The sequence below is a fragment of the Zootermopsis nevadensis genome, unplaced genomic scaffold (assembly GCF_977971745.1).
Source record: "Zootermopsis nevadensis isolate Lab colony 2312 unplaced genomic scaffold, Znev_1.0 Znev_ptg000010l, whole genome shotgun sequence".
In the NCBI taxonomy this organism is placed as follows: Eukaryota; Metazoa; Arthropoda; class Insecta; order Blattodea; family Termopsidae; genus Zootermopsis; species Zootermopsis nevadensis.
In genome coordinates this window covers 9,186,675-9,209,195 of record NW_028259142.1, presented here as the reverse complement: position 1 = coordinate 9,209,195, position 22,521 = coordinate 9,186,675, and the positions used below count along the sequence as shown (strand labels likewise).

Below are 22,521 nucleotides of genomic sequence, written 5' to 3'. Positions count from 1 at the left end.
ATGCTCTTGTAATTATTGTTGTTGTTCTTTGTTATTATTATGTACGTCACGTATTTTGCAAGTGGTCCGTAATGCATGAACGTGGTGGTTCAGTCCTTACCGAGGTCTCTGTTGTGGTACTGATGATGTGTGCCCAAAAGTGAATTGGTTTTCTGACTTGTAGGTAAATATGTGTCGTACTAACATACTGCCTACGTTTTCAGCTCTGAAGATAAAGTAAGTGAAATTTATTTTAGAAATATTTAAATATTCGAAACTGTGCTTTATTGCAAATTCCGTCATTAAATAGCTCTATCTAGATCCATTTTGATAATAGAAGTCAACTATGACCTACTTGCTTGTTCTCGCGGTGTTCTCAGTAAACAGGAAACTGGCTTCAGTAAACTAGTAAATATTCATGAAATTGTTTCTTTATAACCCAAGAAAAATCTAACCACGTGTCTGATTATTCCGAAGTAATAATTATCTTAAGGCAAGTGCATAATTTCTTTCTTAAAGAGGTTCGAAAGTGGTAGAAAAGGAAGCCAAGCATGGAGATAGCAAGAGTTTTACAGTCCACAGAATCGTATTACATAACATAATTCAACAGAAACTTCCGCCAAACCGAAAAATGCAGAGATAAAAATACTTAGTGAGTTATTGATTATATCAAGAGTAGAACATGAACTTAAAATAGTGCGAACAAAATATGATAAGAATCTTGTACCTAATGGGTTTAAATTCACTGTGGTCGATACTGTAACTCTGAACCGTGATGATGCTGTACGTGTTTTTGATTATACTAATTTGTGTACTAATTACATAGAACATACCATCTCGTATCACTTATTGCTAAACCAACTTCGAGTTCCAATTTATTCCAGTCATAAACCAAAGTTTGCTTATAGTTTATTACGCCACGAACCAATGCGTACTAAAGCCTGAACGGAAGTACAACGCAGTTATGGAACCCTGCCTTTAGATGTAATAGTATCTAGGGACAACTAAGTCCATGCGTTTTTCTTAACTTCTAAATGAGTGAGTTTGTTTTCGAGACTGGTAATACCAATTACATCTCCCACAGAAATTGTTGATTTAACTTGCGAAGCGACTGCACTAATTACCAAGCTTTCTGAGCTCTGAGGGTTAAAGACGTATTCACGTCAAAAAGTCTCATTGAGGTAGTCACTTCATTCATAATCAATGTCTTGTTTCATTCCACTGGCATGCCCTGTAAACCGGTGTTAAGTGCAGAAGGTCAAGATTGTGTCCACTGCATGTAGCCTGTCTCTGTCCTGTCTCCGCTTCATTGTCAGTATTACTCTGAGGAGGAGAAATATTTTTGTCTTCACGTGTTGGCATTAGAGCCTGAAATCAATTCTTGTGCTGTCTTTGTCTTTGAGGTCTTCTCTTGAAAGCCACTGGGTTCCAAACTTCAGCACTTGAAACTAACTCACTTTGCAATTTGTAATCTTATGAAGCATGTGAGTGTTTAGTGCAACATATTTGAAGAATAAAAAGAATGTAATTGCTTCCTGTATTCTGAAGAAATTAAGTTGAATTCTTGAGTGGAAGGTGGGCATAATGAAATTATAACACACAAAACTAAAATATAAATTAGTGCAACTGAAAGATAATGTGATGAAAACATTCACTAAATTTGTTTATATAAGGAATAGCTTTAAGGGCACAGATTAGTATGTTCTCAAAAGTGGTTCAGTTGGGAATAGTCCCTTTTTGTACTGAGTAAATCAATAACTGCTGCTTACTGCTGGGCTTGATATAAATGTTTTTATTAAGTTCCTATTCTTAGAAGTGCTTTATAGTCAGAAGTTGTGTTTAGGTTTTGTGGTATTGAGATGTGACCACCACAAAGAGGAACAGCTATGTTATAATACAGCGTGTTTCAAAAGTAGCTTTACAACTTGAGGGCGAGATATTGGTGAACTGATAGGAGAAACATATAATTTCAGAACATAGAAATGTAGTCAAACACTTCAAGTTTTATGTCCATCAGAATTTTATGGTTCAATGTGACTTCCATTTGTTATGCGGCAGACGTCCCATCTGTAGTCAATATCTTGCCACACGCGGTGTAGCATCTCCGGTGTCACTTCAGCAACTGCGGCGGTAATTCGAGTTCGGAGTTCGGCCACATTTGCAGGTAAGGGTGGCACGTACACTCGATCTTTAACAAATTCCCACAAAAAGTTGACAGTGGAACCATGGTTCCGGAGAATTTGACGTAAATACGTCTATACGGAAAGGAAGTTTATATATTGGCTTTATTCTAAATATTTCCTTTATACATGCTTTACAATTGAGATAAGTTTCATTAAGACATTGCTTATTCAACTTGAATTAGTTATGCTTATGATGGGTCTGTGGTAGCTGAATGTAATGTAAAGTAATGTAATGTAATGTAATGTAACGGTCCAAATTACATCTTCTGCTGAGGTAATTTGATCATACCATTTAGTTTGTTTTATAATTTTATTAGGCTGAATTTTTTTTTAATTTTTGTTTCAAAATTCTAACTTTTTATTGTGTTTAGAGGGTAATACTGGGATGTTTACTTCTAGTTAAAGGCATATACCTAGCTGTTTAGGACAAAGACGTCCGAGGACCTTCGGTTCCCAGGGGTCTTGTTTTCTTACACAAGGGCAATAAACTGTCGTGAATTGGTTGTAGTCCCAAGCGTCACACTATAACATTTATGGCGGTAATATGTAGAAATTCAGTTTAGACTTTATGGTTCATTGTCACTCAGCAGACAATGTTGCTGGACCTTACGCATTAAATAGGTTGAGAGGGGACTCTTCAACAAACTTTCGAGGTAGTCGCACGCAAACCCAATACAAGTCTGAGATCATCGTCTTGTGGCTAAAGCCAAGTATTATCATCTGCACAACTGTAACTATTCTTAAATAATTAAATAGTGTAGAAATAAAGAATTATCTTCAGCGATAAAGGAAGCCTCTAGTTGTCGGGAGTTACATACCGTTAACACCCCAGAAAGGAGTCAAGTACCTACCAAGGAGTGAAGCTCCTATTACTGAGCGGCTATAGCAAGAGTGGCGCCCAACGTGGGGCACGAAGTGGTAACGACGGCAACAAATCCAGAGGGCAGCCAGCTGAATACATTCAACAACACCATCACAAAACAGACTACAGTTACAAGCAACGGCCACACCAACAAAGGTCAAGAAGGACAGAGCTACAAGCTACGAGCGCTCCAGGAGTCCGCATTTAAGGAGATCACCAGATCATCAGCTCCATACGTAAAAGGTTAGTTGGTGAAGTGAGGGAAGAATGACAACCCGCAGCTTACGTAACAGAATTGTAACTGTTTCAGAAGTAGAGAGCGACCATTTCGGAGACGGTGAATTAGAATTGTGTCGGGTTGAAGGGTCATTGGAGGAAAATGAAAGACTAGATACGGGTTTAGGATCGGCTTTGGAAATAGTGGAACAGGAAGAAGTTGCATTAAGAATGGACGATGGGCAGCAGGACTGTACTAGCGTTCCACAGAGTGACTCGCATAGTTATTTCCAAGATATGTTTGCTAAATTAATGAGTGTTATGAAGGCAGACAAATTAGAAGTAATTTCTAGCGTAAAGGGGGGAATTTCTGATATAAGAAAGGAAATTTAGAGAGTGGAAAATAAGATTGAGAGTTTACTAAGCAATGTAAATAACATACGAGAAGATGTCAGACTTGAAAACGAAAGGTTGATTAAGAGAGTTAAGCGGGAAAATTCGAAATTTAACAAAGAAATTTCAGAGCAATTACATTCAGAATCTGTAAGATTTTCTTGTGAAATAAAACGTTAGAGAAAACAATGAAGGGGAGTTAAGAGCTGCTAAACAGAATATGCAGGAATTATCAAATGACTTACATAATAAGTTAGACCATCACATGGTTGAGGTGAATTCGGTAACAGGAGAAATAACTAGTAGGGTTATCCAAAATGAGGAACGTCCAGGACAAGAGCTAGCAAAATTAACTGATGAAGTTCAGGTTCTTAGAAATGATATGGTGAAAGAACAGAAAAAACAAAGTCATCGGCAGGGGGAGCGTTTTGTAGAATTAAATAAGGAATTCGAAAGGGTTAATTGCGTTAACGAAAGTAGGTTTGAGAAGTTGAACCTTGAAATTAAACATTTAAAAGGTAAATTGTCAGAACCTACTTCCGTTGTTTGCAATGGAAATTTCTCACGATCAGCTGATGGCAACGCAGCCAGTCAAACCAGTTCCCACTGCGAGCCTGCTGAAAACTTGGGTAGTCAGGTATCTGGGTCAATTGATATTTCAGGGAATGCGAGTGATGTGAATTGTAATGTGTGTATGAATGTACCTGTGAGTCGTGATAGCATAAATGTTCGCCATTACAATGCAAATAACTATTTAAGTGCTGCTGATCTGTCCCTACCGATGTTTGAAGACAGCGATAAGATTAACGCCATCCACCATTTGAACCAGTTAGAGGAATTTATGAAGTTGAAGGGAGTACCAGAATCATTAAAACTTGCTATTGCGTTCAAATCAATATCAGACCCTGTTGCTAAACAGTGGATGTCAGCTGTGTCTCATACCTTAAATGACTATGAGCAGTTTAAAGTCGCATTCACTAAAACTTTTTGGTCCAAGACGACACAGAGTCGAGTGAAATGTTCAATATACCAAGATAAGTACGAAATAAAATCTCTCTATGTCTGGGCACCTGATTAAATATGCTGTTTTGGCTTCATATCTAGGAATGAGTGATGCCGAATTTATTGATGCAATAAAGTTACACTACCCAGTGAACATACAGAGGAGTCTGGTGGGGGTTCCCTTGGCTACAGTGCAGGAAGCCATAGACGTTTTGAAGCGCCTTGAAATGCTAGAGTTTAACGAAGCAGGTAGTAAAACAAACATAAGGGCTAATTATCACCAGAACTATAATCCCGAAAAGTGGCAGAACCAGAATCATCATTACGTGAGACAGACGTATTATGACAGGAGGCAGAATTATTCTGGTTACAGCCACAGCAATAGAAATGGGAACAATAACGGTAGAAGTGCTTATTTTTCTAGAGGCAGGGATTAATATAATTCAAGTTACAGTAAGAATTAATGTGTTGTCATATTACGCGTTTTCAGCTCTGAATAGCACACAATTCTGTATCAACGAACATCGGCGTGCAGCGACCACGGAGTTCGTCGGGAATTATCGCAGCAACAAAGATGTGTGTGAATATATACGATGCAATGTTATTTACAGACAGACGTGAGTTTTGATGGTTGTTTGAAGACGTATTATCATATACATGATTTTTATTAAAAACACTATTCTTTTGAGGTATTCAAGCATGATGTAACTCAAAATTCGATATCCTTTAAAAATACGTATAAACGTTAAAATACAAACAGTATTTAGTGGTACAGGGCTCAGAACGCAAAAATCAAAACATTAGTCCACCCGTACATTACAGGTCGTACAAAACTATCAGAAATGGTGGTTCATAAAGTTGATGGGAAATGTTTCCAATTATTATAAACATGTACATTAGTGTTAGATATTCATTGGTTTAAAGTAGCACTTTTGTTCGATTATAATTATTTAAGTTACAACCAGATTTAATGTGTTGTCATATTACGCGTTTTCAGCTCTGAATAGCACACAATTCTATATCAACGAACATCGGCGTGCAGCGACCACATATTATTTCGGGGATTGTTGCAGCAACAAAGATGTGTGTGAATATATACGATGCAATGTTATTTACAGACAGACTTGAGTTTTACAATTTTGTTTCCTGCTAGATATCACTTTAATGACAAACTTAAAAACCTGTACTTCTCCCCCGATATTGTCAGGGTGATTAAGTCGAGAAGAATGAGATTGGCGGGGCATATTAGCGCGCATGGATTGGTCAAGAGGTGTGCACCGGTTATGAGGGGAAGAGACCACTGGGAAGACCTAGACGTAGATGGGAGGATAATGCCAGGCGGTATCTATGGGAGATAGGAGTTGAAGGAGACAGGGTCCGGTAGAGGGCTTTGGTTAATTGGGTGATGAACCTTCGAGTTCGGTAAGCCATCTAGTTAGTTATCAATTTAATTAAGCTGCCATATGTACTGTTATTGTTGTTTCCCACAGAAAGAAAAATTACATGATGCTTGCAGAGCAGAATTAAAGTACTGAATGCAATCAAAAAATGTTGCGGCCACATAGCTACTTAGGTAGTTTATTTCAGACAAGTGAAGTGAAGTTTGCTTACTTGATGTAAGTATTCCACAGCCAGGACTATCTACGCTAGGTACAGTCTTGATCAGGTGGAGCAAATTGCGCAAGTCTCCACCAGGATAATAGTCTGGAAAAATAATAATGCATTATTGTTACTGTAAAGACACTTAATGAAACTAGGGGTCAGTGAGTGCTACTGCGTTATCTGTTGAATTTGACAATGGAGTTACTGCAATGTTATCCTCTGCAGAAGACTGGAAACTGAAAGATTGTTTACGAAGAAGCAGCAGATTTGTCCTTATCTTTAATAGTTTTGACACTGATTAACAGAATTTTGAAGGTTTTGATTCCAGCAGAGGACGCATATTCTCAAAACATGGAATGTTAGGAATTTAAGTTTGAAGCTAGTTCTTACTCTTTGTAACACAGACATTCAGAAAGTCCCTCTCGGAGCACACAATACAATTGCCAACAACAGGATTATAACAAGACCAGTTCACCAAAAAAAGCGTATCATTTGTATACCAACAAATAGGTCACATTGTAAACCAGCGACAGGTCACCAAGGGCTGCATCTACTATATGCACTGCATGATAATTTTCCAACACAATTAATAATGCATTGATACCTAACTAATAACAACAAAAACAGGATTAATTGAATTCAAATTTAACAGAAATGATTTTCAATGACATACTTGGAAGGATAATATCAGGCAGGATCCATGGGACACAGGAGATGAAGACGATTGGATTTTCATGGCCAACGACAGAGACAGGGGGAGACTTAGGTTGATAAGTTGATGAATAGTGTTCCCTAAGCCATCAAGTAAGTAAGTTAGTTAGTTGGTTGTTTACTCAGCATATATGCAAAACTAAACGTGCAGCCTCACCTATGAATAAGTATGGAGAAATCACGGATATAATATTAAAGGGGAAACTCAAAGCACTTTTCTGTGCATCTATAATTTTGTAAAATGCCAACTCCTCCGATTTTATCCGTTCCTCTCCCTTAAACAACCACACGTGTACATGCACATGCCACTCTGCCATGCTTACAAAGTCAAACATTTTGTTTTACCCAAGAATCCTAATGACCACCAATCAACATCATGTGGGACTGAATGGCATCATGGCAGAAAGTAACAGAAATGCACAAAATTAATATTGTCTAAAAGTGCCATCTTCAAGCGGTCACCTGCAGTGATAAAGATATGAAGGGGAAATCTTCACACACAGAGAAATATTCATTATTTATATCTGGTTTACTTCAAGACACTTTCAGTAGCTTAAACTATACAGCATCAAATGCTACAATGGTTTCTGAAGTGGAAGGAAGTGGTCACAGCTTACTTCAAATACTATCCTGACATTCGCTCAGAGGAACTGAACACAACCATGAAAAACTTCAAGGTTTGAACTCAGAACTTCCCAAACACAGTGGTAACCACTTAACAGTGACATTATGTAAAGAAATGTTACATTCAGTGACAGGTTATAACTTAATAACAGTTGAGCAGGTGGAAACCAACAGTCACATTAATTTTCAGTGGGTATATATTACAGTCACTGAAGTTGCATTTTTCTCCTTAATGCAAAGAAAATGAATCCGGCATCTTCAGTTGGACCAGTTCACTCCTCACACCTCTGATATTCCGTGTGAAACAGATCGTGCCCATCAGAGATTTTCGCTGGATAAATAACAAATTACACTGATCCTATCATGGTAACCTCACAGCCTGAAGATACACTTATCAAGAGGGCAGATATCTGGGTTACATATTCTGATTGCTCTGAATTCTGCCTGCCTAAGCAACAAAGTGCAAGTCTCTCCACGAGGATCAACCATAATATTTAATGTGAAAGTAAATGATGAGCTCCACATGAATAAGGCAAGTGGAAGGACTTGAGGTACTCATGACAGCGGGCGTGAGGACGGCAGGTTTCTGGGATGTGAAACTGTGTAGTCTGGTAGACGTTCATCAGTATTTCAGATGTACTTGCTGTCTCCATCATCAGGGTGACTGAACACCCTCATGATGGAAGACAGCAAATAACTAAAATGTCAGTGAACTTCTACCAGACTACAGCCATCTCCTTGCTTCCTCTGGAGAAAAGACCTGCTTTGGCTCTAGAGATGTTTGGACACGCTGAAAACACAAAACTGAAATTTGATCACTGGAATTTGGTCCCAGCCGTCCAATTCAACCAGTTCAATTATTCAACAAGCTACCATGGTTATCAGTGACTATCTACACAGTATTTATAAGTTTAAATAATCAGAAATGGTCCGCACTCACCATTCTATTTGTTGATTCTATGGCAGTGGTAACCTATAATTAGTCAAGCATTTTAACATAAATCATATTCTTAACAAATATACACAATTTAGTTCAGGCTCAACAGGACAAGTTATCCTATAAAAGTGGCAAAGGAGAAGAATAATAAAGAATAAATGTCACAACCATTAAAATAATAGAAACATTTTGAAGTTAAATCCAGTATTATCATTACTATTATTATAGAATGTAGGAAAAATTAAATTTCTTCCAGTGTGAAAGGTGATGTCACAAGACACAGTTCACCCCCTTCAGTAAGGGGTTCCAGTTGGTACTAAGGAGTACTGAAACCCTTTATATATCTAAATCCTAACCTTGTTGTAGGCACTGTTTGGTCACAGTTAAATATGCGAGGGATTAAACACACGTATTGACCAGAAGAAACCGGTACAAATTTCACCGAAGTATCTTTATCAAATGAAGGACAAACTACCTGAGGAGAAGACGAAGTCCGGAGGTTTCTGACTCGTGCTTTATTAAATGACAGGCGTCTTGGACGTCAATTAATTAAAATAACGTTTCCAGGGCTGGAATGCGTCCGTCCTCAGGTACAACGTACTATGAAGGGCGAAACACATGTAAACTGTTCCTCATGGCTGAGGACGGGAATAAATTCGTCACTGAGACGTCGTTTTAAATTACACAGGAGAGATTAATAAATGCTCTGTAGAGGGAAGAACACTCATGAGACGTAGCACAGACGAGAGGGAAACATTAAAATACATCTTGTATGTGATGTGTGGGTATAGACTGGACTGATTTCAGATTAACTGTTACTTTTCTAATGTGTATGAGGAGTTTTGTAACTTTGTCAATTTGACAAGCAGACAGTGACTAATTTGTCTGTCATATCCTCTCTTTCCGGTATTCGCAGCCTCGCGCAGCAACACTGAGACACTTTGAATTGCTGGAACCTCTAGGGGAAGGTGGTAAGTATAAATTTCCATTAACACTTGCCTGTCTCTGCTGATAAATATAGGCCTGATTTTCTATAATCCTCTAGATCAATGGGCAGAATAGTAGAAGTAGTAGCAGGAACAGATGTTACTGTATTCAGACATGTGATTATGATCAGTAGATATCTAACCACAACATTTACAAACCCTAAACCAAATCTTTATTAATAATGTTTGAGCAAAATGAAGCATCAGAAATACAAGACGTCATGGTGAGGTTGAGAACAGTTGGAAACAACTCAAAATTCTTTTATGCTTACATTAAATCAAAATACACATTTTGCCAACAATACCATTCTTTTTCTCATTGCTGACTATTTTCTTGAATGTTATCTGGAAAGAGTAGACTGAAAAATGGTAACCATTATTAACCGTTGTGTCTATATCTTGGTACAGATAAAGACCCACAAATTCATAATGTTAAAACTAAATGCACACAATCACATAAATGTTTGATATTTCTCAAAAGTTTATAAACAATAATGATCTTTATAAAGGGACAGTCTACAAAAACTTGAGACCACTGTCGAGCAGAAAGAAACAAGAATCATAACCATGTACTGTTACAGGTTTTGGAAAGGTGTACAAGACGTGGAAGAACTGCGGCATGGATAACGACACAGTATATGCGATGAAAATCATGGACATCCCCGTTGAAGGCAACACAGAAAAATACCAAACAGAGTTGAACGTCCATAAACGCTGCTCAAAATTTCCGTTCTTGGTAAAACTGTATTACGCCTTTAAGATAACGTCCAAAATCTGTCTCGTACTTGGTGAGTACATAAAAAACAACTGCTGATTTCAGGATGGTTGAGAAGCAAAGTGAATAATTTAACAACAGAAGTGTCAGTGCGTTGTAGTGCCAAGTAATGCAGTAAAATTTACAATGCTGCAGAGGTACTTGCTGCATTACATTACCTAACCTTGCATTATATTACCTTAACTTACATTACATTACCTTACCTTACCTTACCTTATCCACGGTGGTCTAGCGGTTAGAACGCTGGCCTTGTAATCCTGAGGTCTCCGGTTAGATTCCCGGCGGTGCCCGAATTTATAACTTGTGTTGGGCAAGGCCGTGGTCTAGGAAACATGGAGTTTTCCTCCGGGGGCTTCCCCGGTTTCTACGTGGCATCCCAACAATTACTCCATTCACACACAGAAGAAGGCAATGGCATACCACTTCTGGATCATCTGCCAAGAACGTATATGAACAGGTCCCAGTCTGAGAAAAGGATGGAAGGATCCTGTTTATATGGACCTGTCGTCAGACAGAACACTAAATAAATAAATAAATACCTTACCTTACCCTACATTACATTCATCTACCACAGACCCATCTGAAGCGTTACTAATTCAAGTTAAATAAGGAATGTCTTAATCAAACTTTACTCAATTGTAAAGTATGTGTAAAGGAAATATTTAGAATAAAGCCAATATATAAACTTCCTTTCCGTATACGTATTTACGTCAAATTCTCCGGAACCGTGGTCCCACTGACAACTTTTTATTAAGTTTTGAAACCGCACCATTCTTTTGTGTATAACCTTACACCTCAGGACTTTAGTCTGACATGTTCAGTCAGATAGAGAGACATTATACCTACCCTTAAAGCACATAAAATCATAAGCGTCATGACCAGGAGAAGGATTGCAGTGGATACTTTATCCTCCTCGTTTATCAGCCTTGCCAGTCCTTTGTCTTTGTTGACAGTGGTCGAAGCTGCTAGGCCTTGTAAGAACGACGTAACTGCAACAGCACAAATCACACCATTAGTAAGATCGTGAAAGTGCACATCATATTATGGTCTTCCTCGATAAATGGACACTTGTCTGCTCAAGAAATACCTTTCTTTTAATGAATCTCTACTGTCATTACTATATTAAAAAGTGATAGTGGAACCAGGGTTCCGGAGAATTTGACGTAAATACGTCTATACGGAAAGGAAGTTTATATATTGGCTTTATTCTAAATATTTCCTTTATACATGCTTTACAATTGAGTAAAGTTTGATTAAGACATTGCTTATTCAACTTGAATTAGTTACGCTTAAAATGCTTCTGTGGTAGCTGAATGTAATGTAATGTAATGTAAGGTAAGGTAATGTTATGAAATGTTTTATAGGTAACAAAAATATCGAGTAAATAGATGTTCCTTAGGTAACCATTGTTGTCGATTTGTTGATAAACAAATGACGTTTCCTAGGTAACATAACAATGAAGTTACACTTTTTCGTTTCACTTTTTCCCGAATGACACTGACCCTAAAATATATACGTATTTACGTCAAAAGCACTATTTTAACACATCCAACCACGGCAAGTAGTAGAGCTGTATTTTTTCTGTAGATCATCTTTAATCTTATACACAAATTATGGGAGCACAAAAGATTCTGAACTTCGAGGTAGCAGACATTCTCAGAATGCAATCTGTCCCTAATTTATTCATGAATACAATTTTGATTATTTGTTGTTGCTTTTAAATATTTGAACTTAGCAAATGTAGTTCTTATTCATCAGCATATTAAGTTTTGTAGCCGGATATATCACGGCAGTCCAGCCTAAACGTCTAAAATTATGGCTCCCAAGCATAGTTTCTAATACCTCCAGACAAAAAAGATGTTAATCACTGCAACATACGTTTCTAGTTAGTTATAAATTTGTAATATTCAAAGACATTTTTACATAATGTTAAATCACAAATAAGAATTCATTCTTAGGAACTAAATTCCGAAAACACTTTTTTAAGTAACAATGGCTTGTTAGTAGACAGTTGCAATTGCGGTATTTATCTCGGTATTCCCATTATATAATTACACCCATGTTAAACACAAGCAAATTAAAAGAAATTTAAACATCCAATATTCCACTTACCACTGTTTATTTTCTCCATTGCTCGACAAAAACGTCTATTTAACAGCACAAAATTGTCTACTCTACGACGCACTTCTTACACAAGCGACTCACAGCTCAACTCTTAACAGAATGACGAAAGCGGATTGTTGGCGGCAGTAATTTAACTCAACAATGCAGGGTAAACAGATGACGTTTCCTAGTAACATAACAATGCACGCATGAGTTCATATAAAAGCTGACCATTATTGTTGACGGCAATAATGAAACACAATGCCGAGTAAACAGATGACGCAACAATTAGTTTCTTAGGTAACATAACCATTGTTGTCGATCCATATTTACACAATGTTGGTAGTTAAAAAATACAAAGAGATTTAATATAACTTATAATTAGGTTACATTCAATCATAAATGCAAGACCGTCTTCCGATTTAAAGAGTTCCGAAATTAATTCAATAGATTTTTTCGCATTGCTGCAAAGTTGAAATATTTACCATAAATGCAGAAGGTATTTGAAGTACAACAAACTCGTGCTGTAGAAAACAGTTCTACCTCAAATTGTTTAGTATTCGTGAAAGCACAAATAAAATCAGACGATCGGGCGTTGCCAATAATATGACATAAATACAACCAGCAGCTATTCTGCCTTAAGGACGAAGGTGGCTACAGAATTCCTCCGGCAGGCGACATTACAGAAGTAGAGTTCTCTAGATTCAACGAGATCTTCCATATCGAGTTCCTGGCATGTGAATGTTTAACGATTGCACACCAACACTCACTAAACCACAGACAATTACAAATACAATTCCAAATAATAATAATATTAAATTAGAATCCCTTATCTCAAACTTTGTTCAATTGTAAGAGACCACGATGTCCACGGGCAGTATCACAGATTTCTTAATAATTCTTATATAAGATAAGAACTTGTGATTTTCTAAAACGTTTTAACAGCACAAAATTGTCTACTCTACGACGCACTTCTTCTACAAGCGACTCACAGCTCAGATCTTAACGCAATGACGAAAGCGGATTGTTGACGGCAGTAATTTAACTCAACAATGCCGGGTAAACAGTTGACGTTTCCTAGTAACATAACAATGCACGCATGAGATCATATAAAAGCTGAACATTATTGTTGACGGCAATAATAAAACACAACAATGCCGAGTAAACAGATGACGTTTCCTAGTAACATAACAATGTACGCATGGACATAAAACTGCTAATTCATCGCCCTGATGATGGAGCCATGGACCTACGAAACGTCGGTGGGCATCTTCCAGACTACACGGTGCAACAACCCAGACGACAGAAATCTTTAGCAAATGAAGTTATAAAACTCAAAATTATGTAACCTTATCTAAAAATGTCATTCATTTTCTTGTATAAGGCACAAAAAATGTTTAAAATGGTATGTGAACTGAAAAGTATACATAAAATAAAATGCTTTCTTTATGCAATGGGTTTATGGGGCTTGGTAACATGATTTACCTAAGCACACTTAACATACCATAACGTAACACCCAGGTTTCACAGACGGGCTACGTTACAAATTACGTTTCCAGTTTTCTTTTCTTGATATTTTCAAAAGATGATGCGTGCACACTTTCACCGGTTTAAGGCAAGTGCGTAACATGCGTGTAACAGTTATACATTCTACGGGCAGTGCTTACCTTCTGCTTATTGACGGCCAACTGGGGGGCGGTATCACATATCGAGTGGAAGCAGGCATGACAATCTGGTGAACACAGCGAAGCACACGTACAGCAACACGAAAGTTTACATGAACACATGAGGTTGTGGAAAGAAAGTGGTCTGGCACAACCCTGAGTATCGAACCCCGCACTCGGTGCCACGGACGGAGACGGACCTGTTGGTTGCCGGACTCTGGTTGCACACGCTAACACACCGGCAGCTAAGGAATTCACAGTCTCCTGAACACAGAACATGTCCAAATCTAGTGGGCTCTTGTTGGCATGATAGTGATGATGCGTTAGTTGACGATTATTGACAGTGCTAGTCTTTGTGGTCCCATTTGTAAAGCTGAAGGATCGGCGTCTGGTCTCGGACGAATGAGAAACATGAAGCATGTAATTCTCAGCGTCAATGTTCAACACCGGCGGTACATCTTGTGCTGGTGGCATCTTGACGTCGTAACGTTTCGTTTCGCAGCCAACGTCCAAATTCCGGTTATCAATGGTCACATCAGACCCGTCTCTTGCGAAACAGTCAATGCCGTTATTCACTGGTGTGTTGTGTTCATCAGCCAGTTGTTTTGTGCCCCCCCCCCCCCCCCACCACCCGTTTCATCGCCTCATTTAGAATTACACCAGCAATACTGTCGTCACGTATCACTGTATTGCTCATGGACTGTTTCAGTTGCTTTAATACTGGCGACCGGCCTGCTGTAACATGTACCTGCACTAGTTCATGGGCGATTTACTTCCCTCCCTACACCGCTATTTGCACGTGACTCAGCCAATTTCTATACATCTTCTCTGGCAACCTCCTCGCACGGTTGTATGACTACCATATGTCTCTGTTACTGGCAGCTAGACTTTTGTCCCAGCAGACCAGTGTAGCCACACAAATGCCATAAAATTCACCAAGTCGTTCATATGATCGGCAACAGGTCCATCCTTCCAGTTGAACTTTGCGTACATTTGTGTGCCCTCTTTGCCAATTCTGCAAAAAATAAATTGCATATGGAGAGCCCGCAAATCTCAACTCAAAAAATACTAAATTGATTGCGATTATATTTATTACTGTGGATTAATGTTAAAGCTGTCGGCCAAATTTAATTTTGGCTCATGTTAGTCAAGAATAACTTATATTACATGACGATAACATCGAACTTTCTTTTAACGGCTTTTCTTGTGCAAAATACACATATCATTACAATTACAATTTTTATTTGAAACATTTTCCGATGTGGTAAACATTTAATGAAAGCTAAAGTCAGTTAAATATTTCGTAATTACTCCCAACTTTCCAAAATTATTATAATAGTGGTTACGGTACTGAAGTCCGACGTTTTAATGACGCTGCGCCACATATAAAGACATTTATATATAAGTTAGGGGTCCGCAGTGACCGCGCGGTCTGAGGCGTGGGCCTTCTGTCGCTTGGACCGTGGGTTCGAATCCCACTCAAGCCATGGGTGTCTGTCCTGTGTACAGGTAGTGGCCTTGCGACATGCCGATCCCTCGCCCAAGGAGTTCTACCGAATGTCCATGGATCAAGCCAACGAAAAGTTGGGACCCGCAGTGCTCAGGCACTTGAAGAACGGGTCGTTCCCAGTATCCCCAGTATATATATAAGTTTGTGAAAGGGGCACTGGCACTGTATAATCAAAGAAAGTGGCAAAATTTAAAATTAAACAGTGCAATTAATTTCCCTATATTTCACAAGGATTAGGTAAGATGTGAAAGCGGAGAACTGCACTCAAATATTGTGAATGTCTCATTAGATTTCAAATGATAAACAAACAACTCAATTAAAAGAGGCATTTTGTATAAATAAGAGACATTCGCGTTTTATTTAGTGCACAGTATAAAAGACAGTTACATTTGAAAAGATTTTTTCACACACTGAAGCCAAATATTTTAAATTTAAATTTGCAATCATCGAGTTGTTTTCTTTTTAAACTGTGGGTCGGGGATAATGTGGACATGCCGACGAGCTGCATCGCATCAGTCAGTAACGAAAATGTAAACATCACTCGCAGGGGGGAGGGTGTCAGCGGACGAGCCCGTGAAACCAAATTCTAAGCCTAGACCACATGATCTTAGAATCTTAGAGAACCATGCGGTCACTGGGATTAGTTGAAATAACCTACTTTTGTAATTGCCAATCAATGGGTAATAATAGTAGTAGTATCATAAGCACTCCTGTTTCGTGACGTTTCTTTCGAGTATGCTGAAGAACATAAATTCCTCAGACCAATACGAAACAAACTACATAGAAATACTGTGAATATTTCAATCAAACATTACATGAACACAGTCTGGTAATTAACCAACCGCTTGGTTAGAAATAAGATACGTTGGTAGTGGTGCTAGCACATCCACAATGCACTACAGTCAGCGTACTCTACCGGACTCTAGTGACAAACTATTAAACCAACAGCTCTTTTATGCCTATGGTCACGCACGCAATTTACTTACTTTTCCCAACGCATTCCATTTAAAAGATATGATATGCAATTCCGATCAGTAATTTCCAAACTCTAATTTCTTATGAACACACAAATACACAGTAACTATCCGGAAAAAAATTGTTACCTAGTAAAAACAAAAGTTTTCACAGCACTTACTTTACAGCAGGATTATGAGAGCTTTCAATCGATTTGACTCGACTAAATCAACTTTGAAGACGTAGACAAGGAGGACCTCTGATACTTACATTACATTAAATTACATTGCCTTGCCTTGCCTTGCCTTGCCTTGCCTTGCTTTGCCTTGCATTGACTTGCCATGCCTTGCATTGCCTTGCCTTGCCTTGATTTGCCATGCCATGCCTTGCCTTACCTTACATTATAGTACCTAACGTTACCTTACATTACATTATTTTGGCTAGCCTTACCTTGCTTTGCCTTGCCTTACATTACATTACCTTACGGTACATTACATTACATTACATTGCCTTGCCTTGCTAAGCTTGCCTTGCCTTGCCTTGCCTTGAAATTGCCTTGCCTTACCTTGACTTACATTATATTACCCTACGTTACCTTATATTACATTATATTGTCTTGCCTTGACTTGCCTTGCCTTACATTACATTACCTTACGTTAACTTACATTACATACATTGCCTTGCCTTGCCTTACATTACATTACCTTACGTTACCTTGCATTACATTACACTACCTTGCCGTCTCTTGATTTACCTTGCCTTGCCTTGCCTTACATTACATTAATTTACGTTACCTTACATTACATTACATTGCCTTGCCTTGCCTTACATTGTCTTGCCTTGCCATACCTTGCCTTGCTTTCCCTTGCCTTGCTTTGCCTTGCCTTGCCTTACATTATATTACCTTACGTTACCTTACAATACATTATATTGCCTTGCCTTGCCTTACATTACATTACCTTACGTTACATTACATTACATTACATTGCCTTGCCTTGCATTGTCTTGCCTTGCCTTGAATTTGCCTTGCCTTGTATTGCCTCCCATTATATTACCTTACGTTACCTTACATTACATTGCCTTGCCTTACATTACATTACCTTACGTTACCTTACATTACATTACATTACATTGCCTTGCCTTGCCTTACATTACATTACCTTACGTTACCTTACATTAAATTACATTGCTTTGCCTTGCCTTGCCTGCCTTACATTACATTACCTTAACTTTCCTTACATTACATTACATTGCCTTGCCTTGCCTTGCCTTACATTATATTACCTTACGTTACCTTACATTAAATTACATTGCCTTGCCTTGCCTTGCCTTGCCTTGCATTGATTTGCCATGCCTTGCATTGCCTTGCCTTGCCTTGATTTGCCATGCCATGCCTTGCCTTACCTTACATTATAGTACCTAACGTTACCTTAAATTACATTATTTTGTCTTACCTTGTCTTACCTTGCTTTGCCTTGCCTTACATTACATTACCTTACGTTTCATTACATTACATTACATTGCCTTGCCTTGCTTTGCTTGCCTTGCCTTGCCTTGAAATTGCCTTGCCTTGCCTTGCCTTACATTACATTACCTTACGTTACCTTACATTATATTACATTGGCTTGCCTTGGCTTGCCTTGCCTTGCCTTGCATTGCCTTGCCTTACCTTGCCTTACATTCCATTACTTTACGTTACTTTACATTACATTACATTGCCTTGTCTTGCCTTGCCTTGCCTTGAATTTGCCTTGCATTGTATTTCCTACCATTACATTACTTTACGTTACCTTACATTACATTGCCTTGCCTTGCCTTGCCTTACAATACATTACCTTACGTCACCTTATATTACATTACATTGCTTTGTCTTACCTTGCCTTGCTTTGCCTTGCCTTGCCTTACATTATATTACCTTACGTTACCTTACAATACATTATATTGCCTTGCCTTGCCTTACATTACATTACCTTACGTTACATTACATTACATTACATTGCCTTGCCTTGCATTGTCTTGCCTTGCCTTGAATTTGCCTTGCCTTGTATTGCCTCCCATTACATTACCTTACGTTACCTTACATTCCATTGCCTTGCCTTACATTACATTACCTTACGTTACCTTACATTACATTATATTGCCTTGCCTTGCCTTGCCTTACATTACATTACCTTACGTTACCTTACATTAAATTACATTGCTTTGCCTTGCCTTGCCTTGCCTTACATTACATTACCTTACGTTACCTTACATTAAATTACATTGCCCTTGCCTTGCTTTGGCTTGCATTGCCTTACCATGCCTTGCCTTGCCTTGATTTGCCATGCCTTGCCTTGTCTTGCCTTACATTATTGTACCTAACGTTACCTTACATTACATTACATTGGCTTGCCTTACCTTGCTTTGCCTTTTCTTACATTACATTGCCTTGCCTTGCCTTGCCTTGCCTTGAAATTAACTTGCCTTGCCTTGCCTTACATTACATTACCTTACGTTACATTACATTATATTACATTGCCTTGCCTTGCCTTACATTACATTACCTTATGTTACCTTACATTACATTACATTGCCTTGCTTTTGCCTTGCCTTGCCTTGCATTACATTACATTACCTTACGTTACATTACATTACATTACATTGCCTTGCCTTGCCTTGCCTTGCCTTGCCTTGCTTTACATTTCATTACCTTTGTTACCTTACAATACTATACATTGCCTTGCCTTGCTTTGCTTTGCCTTACATTACATTACCTTACGTTACCTTACATTACATTACATTGCCTTGCCTGCCTTGCTTTGCCTTACATTACATTACCTTACGTTACATTAGATTGCATTACTTTGCCTTGCCTTGCCTTGCGTTGCCTTATGTTACCTTACATTACATTACAATGCTTTGCCTTGCCTTACATTACATTACATTGCCTTGCCTTGCCTTGCCTTACCTTGACTTGCCTTGCCTTACATTACATAATCTTAAACATTATGCCCCAAAATTTCTAACATTTTTTGTACGATCATTAATGTACGGGAGAACTATTGTTTTGATTTTTGTTTTCTGAACCGTGTGCCACTATATACTGTCTGTATTTTAACGTTTTACGTAATTTTGAAAGGATAGTTATTTTCGAGGTACATCATTGTTGAATACCTCAAAAGAATAGTGTCTATAATTAAAAACATATATATGATAAGACGTCTTCAAACAACCTCAAATCTCAAGTTTGTTCGTATAAAACATTACATCATATATATTCACACACATCTTTGTTGCTGCAATAATCCCCGACATAAAATGTGATCGCTGGACGACGATGTTAGTTGATACAGAATTGAGTTCCAAAAGAGCTGAAAGCGCGTAATATGACAACATATTAATTCTGCCAGTAACTTAAATAATACTAATCGGAATAAAATTGCTACTTTAATCCTATGAATATCTAACCCTAATGTACATGTTTATTGTAATTAGCAAATTTTCCCTTCAAATTTATGAACTATCATTTATGACAGGTTTTGTACGACATCCAATGTAGAGCTGACTAATGGTTTGTTTTTTGCGTTCTGTGCCGTGTGCCACAAAATACTGTACGAATTTTAATGTTTGTACGAAATTTTGAAAGGATACCAATGTTCGAGATATATCAAGCTTGAATATCTCATAAGAATAGAGGTTTTAATATAAAATATGTATATGATAAGACGTCTAAAAAAACCATCAAAACTCAATTCTGTCTCTAAATAACATGCTTTCTATATATTCACACATCTTTGTTGCTGTGATAATCCATGACATGATATGTGGACACTGCACGCCTATGTTCGTTGATACAGAATTGTGTGCTACTTAGAGCTTAAAACGCGTAAAATTACAACACATTAACACTGCCTGTAACATAAATTATATTAATCGCACAAAAGTGCTACTTTAATCCTATGAATATCTCACCCTAAAGTGCATTTTTTAAATATTGGAGACATTTCACTCAACTTTATGAACCTCATATTTTGAAATTTTTTTGTACGACTTAAAGGTAAGGGTGGACTAATGTTTTGATTTTTGGTTCTGAGCCGTGTGCCGATAAATACTGTTTGTACTTTAACGTTTACACGTAATTTTGAAAGAATAAAGATTTTCGAGGTACATCATGCTTGTATACCTCAAAAGAATAGTGTCTTTAATATAAACCATGTATATGATTAGACATCTTCAAACAACCATCAATATTCAAGTCTGTCTGTAAATAACATTGCATCGTATATGTTCACACACATCTTTGTTGCTGCGATAATTCCCGACATAATATGTGGTCGCTTCAACCGATGTTCGTTGATACAGAATTGTGTTCTATTTAGAGCTGAAATCGAGTTATATTTCTACACATTATTTCTGCCTGTAACATAAATAATATTAATCGGAAAAATGTGCTACTTTAATCCTATGAATATCTAACCCTAATGTACATGTTTATTATAATTGAAAACAGTTCCCTTCAAATTTATAAACCACCATTTCTGTAGGTTTTTGTACGTCCTGTAATGTAAGGGTAGATTAATGTTTGATTTTTGCGGTCTGGCCGTGTGCCGCTAAATACTGTTTTTTTATAACGTTTATACAAATTTTTGAAATAATAACGATGTTCGAGGTACATCGTGCTTTAATACATCAAAAGAAATGTGTTCTTAATATAAAACATGTATATGATAAGACGTCTTCAAACAACCTTTATAAATCAAGTCTGTCTGTATATGACAATGCATTCTAAATTTTCACACACTTCTTTGTTGTTTCGATAATATCCGTCATAATATGTGGTCTCTTCACACCGATGCTCTTTGATATAGAATTATATGTTACTCAGAACTCAAAACGCTTAATATTACACACATTAATTCTCTCTGTACCTTAAATAATATTAATCAGACATAAGTGCTACTTTAAACCAATGAATATCTTACCTTAATGTATATGTTTATAAAAATCGGAAACATTTCACTTCAACTTTATGAACCTCCTATTCTGTCTCGTTTTGTACGACCTGTAATTTAAAGGTCGACTAATGTTTTGATTATTGCATTCTGAGCCGTGTGCCCCTGAATACTGTTTGTATTTTAACGTTTATACGTAATTTTGAAAGGATAACGATATTCGTGGTACATCATGCTTGAATACCTCAAAAGAATAGCGTTTTCATGCCTTAAAATGACCGTCGTTTCCAGTACCGTTAATGTCCACGAATTCGACCGCACTTTTCAATTTCCAATGTTTTCCATACACTAATTGGTTGTTTTGTCTCATTCTCATTATATCAAATGTGCGTACTCCATTTAGAGTTAATCTATTTATTTCAAAAATCATGTACTTTTGACGGTCACCAACAACAATATCTGTCGTTCCACATACGTAGTGTCGTTGACATTCCATACACGTTCCGTTCACATCTGTCTTGGTTTGATACTCCAATAAGTCTCTGAAGTTTGTCACGTTCGTTTGTGGTAAGTTCATTACCAATATTTGGTTTCTATAACGTTCTTGAAGTTGATGACCATTTCTACATGTTTTTGTATTCACCGTCTGATAGTCAAACATGTTTTGCATTTCAATTGGTAATTTTTGAAAATGTTGTAGATCGTTTCGGACACACTTTGAAAACCTCTTCTCAAATGTTCTTTCAGTTTTTGTCGTATTGAAATGACATTATGTAAGTTTTGAGGATGACTGTATCCGTTTGCAATCTCAGAGATCAATTGTGCACCATTGTTGTGGCCTTCGTATTGATTTAATATAATTTCTTTTAGACTTTCAACGAACGTAGTAGCTGAATGTAACATGTTTAGTGAAGTAATCAAAAAGCAGTCTTATCCATTTCCATTCTCGAGTTTCAAATATTCGACAGTTGTTACAAATTCACGTGTAATCGTCGTTTCATTCCGCTTCACTCTCCGTATAGGTTGTTCATTTTCTTCATGAGTTCTTATTCTTTTTTTCCCTTCAACTTTTACACGTTTAACTGCATG

At 37.6% G+C, this 22,521-nt stretch overlaps 1 protein-coding gene and 1 long non-coding RNA gene across 2 annotated transcripts; both read right to left on the bottom strand.

Annotated features, from left to right (window-relative positions):
* Positions 1-1,916: 1,916 nt before the first annotated feature.
* Positions 1,917-10,740, bottom strand: LOC147874233 (uncharacterized). Its single transcript, XR_015534515.1, has 2 exons — positions 6,247-10,740; positions 1,917-2,167 (listed from the first exon to the last, which is right to left on the bottom strand). It is a non-coding gene; the product is annotated as an uncharacterized LOC147874233 (long non-coding RNA).
* Positions 10,741-11,028: 288 nt separating this feature from the next.
* Positions 11,029-14,645, bottom strand: LOC110827575 (uncharacterized). The gene is made up of 3 exons (XM_087346082.1): positions 14,041-14,645; positions 12,383-12,560; positions 11,029-11,259 (listed from the first exon to the last, which is right to left on the bottom strand). The coding sequence occupies exons 1-2, from the start codon at positions 14,509-14,511 to the stop codon at positions 12,525-12,527; spliced, it is 507 nt and encodes a 168-aa protein (XP_087202208.1). The 5' UTR covers positions 14,512-14,645; the 3' UTR covers positions 11,029-11,259; positions 12,383-12,524.
* Positions 14,646-22,521: the final 7,876 nt, after the last annotated feature.

Coding starts and splice junctions, on each gene's coding strand:
- LOC110827575 (XM_087346082.1), bottom strand. CDS start 14,511: ATGCCACCAGCACAAGATGTACCGCCGGTGTTGAACATTGACGCTGAG. Junction 12,561..14,040: donor TGGCCGTCAATAAGCAGAAG/GTAAGCACTGCC, acceptor TTATGTTACTAG/GAAACGTCATCTGTTTACCC.